This window comes from Panicum virgatum, chromosome 8N, assembly GCF_016808335.1.
Source record: "Panicum virgatum strain AP13 chromosome 8N, P.virgatum_v5, whole genome shotgun sequence".
In the NCBI taxonomy this organism is placed as follows: domain Eukaryota; kingdom Viridiplantae; phylum Streptophyta; class Magnoliopsida; order Poales; family Poaceae; genus Panicum; species Panicum virgatum.
Genome location: NC_053152.1, coordinates 6,032,539 through 6,043,457, shown reverse-complemented (window position 1 = coordinate 6,043,457; position 10,919 = coordinate 6,032,539). Strand labels below are relative to the sequence as shown.

Here is a 10,919-nt window from a genome sequence, read left to right as displayed (position 1 = left end):
AATTTCTTCTCTTCCGTACAACAAAACCTGATCAAATTAACAAATGCATGCTGCCTGTTGCCTTACATGCATACTGCCTTTTCTGTTTCACTGCTAGCTTCTACTGCAGACCAGCGATGTAATAATTCCATGTAAAAAGTTCAGTTTCCTCCATTCAAGTATAGCCATAGTCTGAATAACGCCTAAACTATAACTTAGATCAGTTTACCCCCTAAACTATGTCATTTATGTTCATTTTACCCGATAATACAATTTGTTTTTTTGTTTTTCCATACACAAGTTGAATTTTAATTTCAAATTTTGCAGGATAGTAGTGGACATCACAATGCATATTGAGAAAAACTATTATAAGTTTTTCAACGTTATTTTTCATATAATTTTGAAGTCCAATGATTAATTTATTGTTAGATATCCTAATCTATCAAAATAATGATAAAAAATTATGATATATTTTTTCTAACATATGTTATGTTGTGTACTATCATCTTATAAAATTTCAACTTAAAATTCCACTTATGCATGGAGAAATAAAAAAAATAAATTGTATTAGGGGTAATTTGAACCAAAATATATTGTTTGGGGGTAAAATGAACCAAACGATAGTTTATGGGGTTATCCAGACTTTGTATGGTTGAGGGGGTGATTTAGACTTTCTTTTCTAATGCTATTATGTATGACTCAGTTTATTTGGAGAATTGGAGGTTAATTCTAAAGAGCCAGACTAGTACAACACTAGTACAAAACAGACCTTTGGTTTTTGACATTAGTTTTGACCGTTGCTGGGCCCGGGACTAAAGATAGCATTAGTCCCGGATCCAACGGCTAGGGGCCGCGTGGGAGGGTGTAGGGACCTTTAGTACCAGGACTAAAGGCCCCTTCCCATTTATCCCTCTTCCTCCCCCTTCCCAAGCCATTCAGCTCATTTGTTCTTGCTGTTTTTGGCTCGGGTGGGAGGAGTTCATGCCCATTTTCTCCTTGATTTATCAAGGCTCTTTGATTCCCTCGTCCATCCATCAGTTCTAAAGATTAGAAACTTCATCCTCTTATCTTACATTGCTAGTGTACCTTATTTCATGGGTTATAAATAGAGATTTTTTAGATTTAAAAATGTTGAAGTTTTTTCAATTTATAGACCATTTGAGCTCAAATTTACTTAAGATTTGCATAAGTAGATGTGATTTACTTGTATTAGTTGATCAAAATATGTCACTGATTTTTTTATTCATACATTCATTCAGTCATTTATACATTCATTTCTAAAGAGGGAGAATGAGCATGTTATGGTAGTTTCATGCTTGAAACCATTTGGCAAATTTAGAGTGAGTTTTTCAATTATTTTTAAGTGATATGTGTATACATCATTATGCTAATATTATTCAAGTGATTTTGCTTGGCTTTGCTAGTTTGCTATTTTTTATTGAATGTGTGAATGTCAAGTTTGAATTGAATAATTATGTGAAATATGAAATGTCAAATTGAATAATTATTGAAAAAGTGAATGTGACACCTGACCTAGGCTTTCCTAGTTTTGCTATTTTTTCAATTAATTTCAAATGACAAGTGTATTTACAAGGACCATTATTGTTATGCTTTGAACCTAGTGAAATGTATAATTGGTGAATGTGAATATAATTCCGTAGAAATGGCTTTGCAACATGATGCAATGGAGTGCTGTGTGTCCGCTCGGGCATCGGTATGCAACCATCTGAAGCGCACCGGACATTCCCTTGAGGTCCGCCCCGGAGAGCGCCTTGGACTTGTTAGCGGTTCGTCATTGAACTAAGAAAGCATTTCATTGCTTTGTGCTTGGAAAAGCAAGTCACAAATTTCAACATGAATTTGATGTCGAGTTGCATGGTACGGATAATGATCGCGAGTTGATGGCTCGACATAATGCCAGGTGCGAAGTGTCGGGGATGGCAGAATATGACCATTCCGTATCTAGACTTCGCGAGGTGGTTCATCAGCCATCGGTCACTACTACAAAAATGATTTATAGGAACGCCTTGAATTTTTTTAGGGGCAGATCAAAATTTGACCCATTCCTATAAATAAAGCAGAGTACTGTAGCAACCGACCCGCCCCTGAAAATGCAGTTTTGGGAGCGGGTCCCCCCCCCACCCGCCTCTAAAAATGGACTATTTTTAGGGGCGGGTGATGCCCCCACCCGCCCCTACAAAATTTAAACGCAGTCGGCGGGCATTAAAAATTTGAAACCTAGAGCTTGCACTTATCATATCACGTGTCCGAGATGGCCTTAACCTCTCAGCAGCTCTCACCTCAACTCTCTCTCTCTCTCTCTCTCTCTCTCACTCTCTCAATCGAACTCTCCGTCTCTCCTATCACTTCAACTCTCTCTCGAACATCATGGAGAAGCCCCCACCCCATCGCGGGCCTTGCCCCGGCGGCCATGCGCAGGAGGCAAGGGCTCGGCCGGCGGGGAGCTTCAGCGGCGGCAGGCGGGTACAGCTGTGCGCAACCCCGCTGTGAGCTTGCCCGGGTCACCGGTGAGTGCGTGGCAGCACTGAGCGCGCTGAAGCTGGCCATGGGGCTGGCCCACTGTGGCTCCATGCTGCGCGTGCTGGTGGAGTTCCCCGTGGAGTTCCTCGGTGTGCTGCTGCTGTTCGCCGACGTCGAGCTCGCCGTTGCAACCAGGGAATTTTCAGGTGAATTTTTGTTCATCGCAATTTCGGTGCGGATTCGTGAAATTGTTTGAGTTTTTGTTGCTTGGATTCTTGTGTGCATCTTTGATTCACCCCCCCCCCCCCCTCGAATCTCTCACAAATTGACTCGGATTTTGAGTTTTCCCAAAATCACGTTCCTAGAATAGACGTTCAGATTTTTACTGGATTCATAGTAGTTTCTTGATTGTTTCACAATCTTTTTCCTAGATCTATTATACCTTGTGACCATGCATCTATGGCTCACATTTCGTTTGAATCGGTGGAGTATTGAAGGAGTATTTTTCATTTGAAAGTTTGACGTTTGAATCGTGTGCTTCCAGCGAGAGTCCCGAGGTCGAACAAGCTCGAACCAGGAAGGGCGCGCTTGCAGCTTGAACAAGCAAGCAGCGCACGTGCAGCTTGAACAAGCAAGCAGCGCACGTGCAGCTCGAACAAGGAAGGTGGAGCAAGCAGCACGAGGCACGGCGCTGCGGCCATGGTGGCTCGAGCTCGGCGGCGGCCTAGATGAGCGGCGGCGGCCCTCCGAGCGGCGGCGGCCAGGACGAGCTGCGGAGGCCTAGCACGGCGGGGCTGGTCCGGACGGCGGGCGCGGCCATTTTTCCTTGGTTTTTAAATCGATTACTAGGGGCGGGTGATGGGATGACCCGCTCCTGGAAAACAATTTTCAGGGGTGGGTGACGGGGTGATCCGCCCCTAGAAATTGATTTTAGAGGTGGATGATGGGGTGACCCCTCTCCTAGAAATGAGTTCTTAGGGGCGGGTGCGTTACCGCCTCTGCAAATACCATTTTTAGTTGTGAAAAGCAGCAACGGGTCTGAGATCCGCCCCTAAATATAGCATTTTGACCGCCCCTACAAATACTTTTTGTAGTAGTAGGTCAATAGGTCTCATGAGTAGTTTGTACTATGATGTAGCTCATTCAGTATTTTAGACCTTTTCATTAATCATGTTATGTAATGAACAATTTAGACTTTTAATTAATCATAGCGTCAATTTTAGAGTGATTTTTTCCTATTATTTTCAAGTGATATGTACTCCGTTATATGGAAAAGGAACATGAAAAATATGTTGTAAGGGGTGAGGAACCTCCTTTTGATCTTGAGGATATATTGTGGCCTTACGCTCCATCACCACCAAACCCGGAGGTTCTAGCTCCGCAAACTTCTTCCGCGTCAGCAAAAAAATCTATTAGAGCATTCTGCTTCCACACCCAAGGATGGTTGAAGACCTTTGTACTGTTGTATGAATTTTCAAGTTGTATGTTGGTTGTTGGGTTTTTTTTGTTTGAATGGTAATGTGTTGGATGTTGAGAAAATGAGCATATTGTAAGAGCAACTCCAAGAGACTCTCTATATACATCCTAATTGTTAAGAATAGAGATTTTGATGAAAAAATAGCCTCCAAAAGCTTGTCTAAGTGGTTATCTAAATATAACCATCATCTATTCCGGATTTCTCGCTAGCCAAAGATAGATAGCGAAAATGGCTCTCTAGAGTGTAAACAAGATATAGAAAAGTTGTTGGAGAATGAAGATGTATAGAGTGGTTTTATGTACATGACTCTCCAAATGATGATTTAGAGATTGAAATTTAGAAAAACTCTTGGAGATGCTTTAAGGAATGCATCTATAAAACCTATATAGTTAGTCCCCACTAGAGATTTCTCTCAACATGCAAGCTATCCACCTCAACAATGCACTATCACATGAAATTAAAACCCATTATGTTTTTCGCCGATTTTCTGTGAATGTTGCCATGCAATCACCTTAATGTTTCTACTTTCAAATTTCACCTTAAAATTTTGTTTAAGAAATCCCACAGCAACGCGCGGGGTATCTCCTATTGGTATCATTTGTTCAACCATGAAGTATGTCTTGATAATAATGCACTTATTTGGTACTATAAATGTTATAATATTTTCCTAGAAAGTTGATCAAAGCTACAACAATTTGACTTTGGATAAAGTTATGAATTATAATTTATAACGGAGGGAGTAGTTTTGTGATTCACAACTCAACACATTGACAAGTGACAAGGAGCACCATGCTGTCAAATTCCTGATACCTTAAAATGCATGGGTGATTTGGAGATTTACTATTATATTTTTTCTTACCTGGAGATTTACTATTATATTTTTTATGAACCGGCAAGAGAGCTCTCACTTATCCATAGAATTTTATTTAAAGAATTATTATATTTTTATTATAATTTATCAAAAAGCTCTATCAAATCCCGCAGCGACGCACAGGGAGTCACCTAGTTTATTTAGAGTTTGGTTCTGTTCTTGAACTCTTTCTTGTTCATGCTTATGGTGCCGGCTGTGACTGGGCTACCACTACTCCAGCGCCCCCCATCACCGCCGGTTCAAAATAGCTATCACCGCCGGTTTTGGGGAGCGTTGGATTTAACTCGTTGGTAATGGACAGGGCCATCACCGCCGGTTTCAGACCCGACGGTGACAATCCGAACCATCTCTGCCAGTTTGAGACCCGGCGGTGTTGCTCCGTTAGGAAACAAAAAAATAGGCTACGCTGCTGCCATTGATGCTCGTCGTGCCGCTCGCCGCTCGCCCCGCCGTGCCGCTCGCCACGCCGCTACAGCCGCCGTCGCAGCACCGCTGCTGCAGCCGACACTCGCCGAGCTGCTGCAGCCGACGCTCACCGCGCCGGTGCAGCCGCCGTCGCAGCGCCGCACTGCTGCCGCTCGCCGCGTTGGTGCAGCCGCCGTCACAGCACTGCACCGCTGCAGCTCGCCGCTTCCCGCGCTGCTGCTGCCGCCGTCGCAGGGCCGCGGGCAAGGCCAGGGCGGTCGGGGCCAGTCCCTACCTGCGGGGGAAAGAGAGGGGAGGCGAGGTTAGGGGCAGTTGTGAAACGTGAGGAGGAGAAGGGATGGGCACCGCACCTCACGGAGTTCGATTCGTACGGCACCACGCCGGATCTCGCCGCTCCCGCCGCCGCAGCGCTCGCCGCGAGCTTGCCGCTCCCGCCGCCGCTGCACGCACGCCGCGAGCCACTGCCGCCGCAGATCCGGTAGGGAAGCAGGGGAGAAAGGCCGGCGATGCGTTGGGGCAAGACAGGCGCCGCCGCGGCCATGCCTGCCGGCAGTCACGCGCCGCGTGCCACTTCGCATCCGCAGCCCAAGCCTCGCGGCTGCGCGCCGCCGCAGCCCGCACTGGCGAGGTGGAGGAGGGGAGGGAGGCCGGAGATGGGGATGGGAGGGAGGAGAGGGGAGAAGGCCGGGGGAGAGGAGCTCGGAGGGGGAGACCGGGAGAGGAGCTCGGAGGGAGTAGTGGGGAGAGAATAAGGTCCGGCGGGGGAGGAGGAAAAAAAATCTAAGGACCGAAGAGAGAGGGGGTGGGGAGAATGAAAAAAATAGATGGAGAACACATCACCGCCGGGTCATATTACAACCTCACCGCCGGTTCGAAACAAACCGACGGTGATGGGACGTTGGCGATGATGTATTCTGTAGTAGTGTACATCGGTTGTACTGGGCTCGGATCCGTCCATCAGGCCTGATAGTGGGATGGTAATAGTCTGGCCCATCATTGACCCACAAAGGAATCCCAAACCCAATAGAGGTGTTTTTCTTTTTCAAGCGTTTCTTACTCTTCGATGTCATTTTGGTTACCTGGGTGCCGGAATGTGAAGACCAATAAGCCAGAGAAACGGCCTGACTATGTAGCCCAAAGTCGTAGATAGCGTCATATAGATTAGTTGGTTAAATCCTTGCAGCGACACCTAGTCATAAACTATTAAGCACATTTGAGGTTTGCGCTTGCATGGTAGCGCACACTAGCACATGCAAGCAATTTTCAAACTTAAAAATATTATAATTTTTAAATCATCTATCTTACTATTACTAATTGAAGAATTTTTTTAAAACCTCGCATGAAGCCACATAGAATCTAGGTGAATATTCTAAAAAAATAGAGAAATTTTACAAATTCTCTCAAAAATAAAAAATATCCAGCCATTAATCCGATAACTCTAGTTATAATAGTCATTGAATCTGTTATGTTTTCTAATAAGTTACACACCTCTACCATTATTAAAATAAACTTAATTAATTATCTAAATATGTATCTAAATTACCCACATCTGCCATTATAGAAAAATCTAAAGTAACCCATAATCTTTATGTAAATTACCATCCATATCATTTTTTAAAAAAAATAGTGCAAATAACCCCTAAATTTCCGTATAATTTATCCAACTATATCATTATTAAAAGCTAAAGTAATCCCTAAATTTGAATCTAAATTTATAATTATAATAAAATATTAAAGTGCAACAATATAAATTTTAAATTACTATTTATACTTTGTTAATATATTATTATGTTATTATCTATATAAAAATACTATTCGCAATATGTGTCGGTGTTAAACCTCCAAACCCACCGAGGGATACCCGAGGTGGTTGTATGTAGGTAGGGGAATTTGATCGTGCAAATAACACGAAACTTTAGACAGGTTTGGGCTGCCGAGATTGTAATACCCTTCGTTTTGTATATTAGTTTGTATTGGCTTAGATGTTGTATGTAGATTATGTTTTGGAGGGGGTCCCTGCCTGCCCTTATAATCTTGGGGGACAGGGTTATATGAAAATCCTAACTGAATACTAGCTTAGGAGTCCTAATCAAGTAGTTTCCTTCTGTTCGACTAGTTCTGCTCATGTCCGAGTAGTTACAACGGACGTAAGGTATAGACCGTACCCTATCCCTTATTTTAGAACTTCTGCGCAGTGTGCACCTATGGGCCCGGTATGTGTCACCATGTATTCATGTATTTACAAACAAATGGTTCACCTGAATATATATCAAACACACATGGAGGTGTGATACAAGATAAAATTGTTGCAACTAACAATAAATATGTACTTAGAGTATGCAATAGAATATTTAATAGATAAAAGAGAGAATGAGATAGATAATTATAATTATTAGATATAAGTTTTATTTTTATATTAATTCTAATTAGCCTGTACAGGAGCACGAGTTGATAGGCTACTCAAATTCAAATTCAGATTGCACAACTCTTTCAAGTCTTCAAAATAAGACTCTAGTTGTATACGTTTCAACAATATTTTAAAAACACATAAATTGCTTTATGTATAATAGAAAATTAACCAAAACAAATTAGTTAAAAAAACTCAACCGGTCTGCTTATGTTGGCTATTATTGGCCATACAATAAACATTCACTAGATGTGTACCCTTATCCAGCAATAAAACCAAATAATCTATATTAACAACATAAACATCTATGCATATCCACTTAACTGAATCCAAGCATGAACATTCCGTAACCCATAAGCAATTTGCAAACATCATAAGCAAATTAGAATACACTAAAATATATTTTCTCTCTGAGAAAATATATCATTAAAATATAATGGTGTGAGATCTTGTTTTGAAGCTTTTATCAAAACAAACACAACTGTGTACTCAGATTTTGATTTTTTAAATGCTCAATTTTGAAACTATGGTCTTTTTATTTGAAATTTTGCGCATGCAAGTGCATACGTCATCCATCTTTTTTTTTTCCTGCTCTCCTTGCCCCACAAATGCATGTACCTACCAACAGCTTTTCCAAAAATTTCTCCTTCTCACTCCTTACCCCTCACATGCATTCATACACCTACTGCTTTTCCAAAACGGAGCAGCCGCACACATAAATTAGCCGTGTCCATTTTAGTATATATGCTAAGGCTGCCCGCACTCGTCATACTCTAAATCCATTCTCTAAAAAGAATATTATTACATCCTGGTAATCGAGATTCTCTACTCTATATCTAGTTTTTCCGCACCCGTCATCCTCTATATCCAATACTCTATACCAACTACCAGTCATGAGGTCCGCACGTCATAATTGTTTTCCCTTTTTTTACACCCGACGCCCTCCCAGACAATGTTTAAAATCTCCGGCTATAGCAGAAGCTATAGCCGGAGATAGCCGCTGGGGAGGGGAGCAACTAGGATAGTTCAAATTTAACGCTATGATTTAGCTGCCCCTAATAGCTGTGCTTAGCCGGAGATAGCCGCTAAATTAGGCCTTCATTTAGCGGCAGCTAGAAATTTTGACAAGCCAAATTGGAGTTGTCGCGCAGGCTCATGGACGCCCGCGGCCCGCCTGAATTTCAGCCCAAATGTTTCAGCTTTCAGCACATATATAACAGGAAGGCAAACCCTAGCTCGTTCAATTCATTTCCTCACTCCAGCTCACAGCCGCTCCTTTCCCCTGAAAAGAAGGCGGCGGCGGCGGCGGCGCCGGCGCCGGCGGCCGGCAGCCGTTGTGCTGCGCCCGGAGCCCCGGAGGCGAGCAGGAGCCGAGGACCGACGACTACCATCCTCTCCATTCCTCATCCTCTCCCACAATCGACGGAACCCGAAGCAGCAGCACGAAGCTCTGTGTGTAGGGATGGCAACAGGTACCCGAAACCCGATGGATTTTTACTCCATTAGGGAACGGGTTTGGGTTGATTTCTCGACCCGTGGGTCTGTTAATAGGCAAAAAGTCAGACCCATCGGGTTTGCGAGCACGGGTCTGGGAACCTAAAACCCGAACCCGCAAACCCATGGGTTTTTTAAACCCGGTCCATCAAGCAAATAGACACATAATTTCTCAGCCCAACTACCTTGGCCCAACTAACTTGGCCCAGTTACTCAAGCATATAAAATCAGAACAACTCAAAATCCTAACCTAACCCTTCCCTTCCCCATTCAGCAGCCGCCAGCCATGCACATCTGCACTGGCTCACTTGCCTGGGCGCGCTGCAAGCATGCCCCGCACAGCCGCACCCCCACGGTGGCCTGCGTCGTTGGGAGCCTAGGACGCACGCGCCCTGTGCGAGCTTGCCCACCTATCCCCACTACTCTTGCTAATGGGGCGGGACTTATGGATTTTTTGGGTGGGTTTTAATTCGGGTACTATTGGATGAGTGGAAACGGGTGACACTATGAAATGGGTTGGGGCGGGTTGGGTTGACGACATAGACGGGTTAGGACGGATTGGGGCGCTATGGTAGTAGATCGGCACGTAAGTCGCATATCATTTTCCATCGTGACTTCGGGTTGGGGCGGGTTGGGGCATTGGGCCGACGGAGTGGGTCGGGGCGGGTGGTAGTTAGGGCTCTTGAAATATGGGTAGGGACAGATTTGAGGTGGGTTCAACCCCATTAGCAGGTGTAATCCCCACTGCCGGCCGCCGCGCGCGAGCTCGCCCAGGTGGCCGCGCGCTCGTCCGCCTGTCAGGCTGCGCGAGCTCGCCCGCCTGTCCACGCCTCCGCGCACACGCCGCGTGCGAGCTCGCCAGCTGTGGCTGCGCGTGCCCCGCCGTGCCCGAGCTCGCCTGGTGGCCGCACGCTCGCCCACCCGCCGGGCTCCGCGAGCTCACCCGCCTGTCCCGTCGTCGCGCACGCGCCGCGCGCTCGCCCGCCAGGCTACGCATGCCCCGCCGCTGCGCACGCGCCCCTGCGCGAGCTCGCCCGCCCGCACGGCCGCGCGTTCGCCCGCCCGGCCGCGCGTGCAACGCCGCAGCCTCGGTGGTGCTCTCGGGCACGGGTGACCTGCGGGTCGCCCGATACCCGAGCGGGCACGGGTTTGGACAAAAAATCATGCCCGTGACGGGTCGCGGGTTTCTTAACGGGCAGATTTTTTGTTAACGGGTTCGGGTTTGGGATGGGTAAACCCAGCGGGTTTGGACCCGTTGCCATCCCTGTCTGTGTGTAGGCGCCATGTCCCATCCAGAGCCAGGCAAGTAGAGCCTTAGCTCTGATTCTGATGAGTAGAAATTCAGTAGAAAGTAGACAGTGGAGACTGGATTTTGTTGTGCTAAGTCTCCTGACGACTGGATTCTGATGAGTAGAAATTCAGTAGAGAGTAGACAGTGGAGACTGGATTCAGTAGAGAGTAGAGAGTAGACAGTGGAGACAAAGGTGTTTATTTCTAAATTTTTCCAAAACAGCTAAATGACTTAGCTGCAGCTATAGCCGGCTTTAGCTTTCCTTAGCTGCTGCAAAGCTGGCTGCTAAGAGGCTTAGCCGGAGATTTTAAACATTGCTCCCAGACCCACCCTCACATTCTCTCTCTCTCTTCCGGCCTCCCTCCCTCCACCCGCTATCTCCTCACCGCCTCCGCCGCAGCTCCGGCCGGCCGCGTCTCCCTCTCTCCCTCCCTCCCTCCCTCGCTCTCCGTCTCCCCCGGCAGCCAAGGGCGGCGCGGCCCTCTCCTGCTCT

The 10,919-nt window shown here is 45.9% G+C and overlaps 1 protein-coding gene across 1 annotated transcript; it reads left to right on the top strand.

Annotated features, from left to right (window-relative positions):
* The first annotated feature begins 2,337 nt into the window (after window positions 1–2,337).
* Window positions 2,338–3,698, top strand: LOC120684452 (molybdate transporter 1-like). The gene is made up of 2 exons (XM_039966313.1): window positions 2,338–2,666; window positions 3,005–3,698. The coding sequence occupies exons 1-2, from the start codon at window positions 2,411–2,413 to the stop codon at window positions 3,085–3,087; spliced, it is 339 nt and encodes a 112-aa protein (XP_039822247.1). The 5' UTR covers window positions 2,338–2,410; the 3' UTR covers window positions 3,088–3,698.
* The last annotated feature ends 7,221 nt before the right edge of the window (window positions 3,699–10,919 follow it).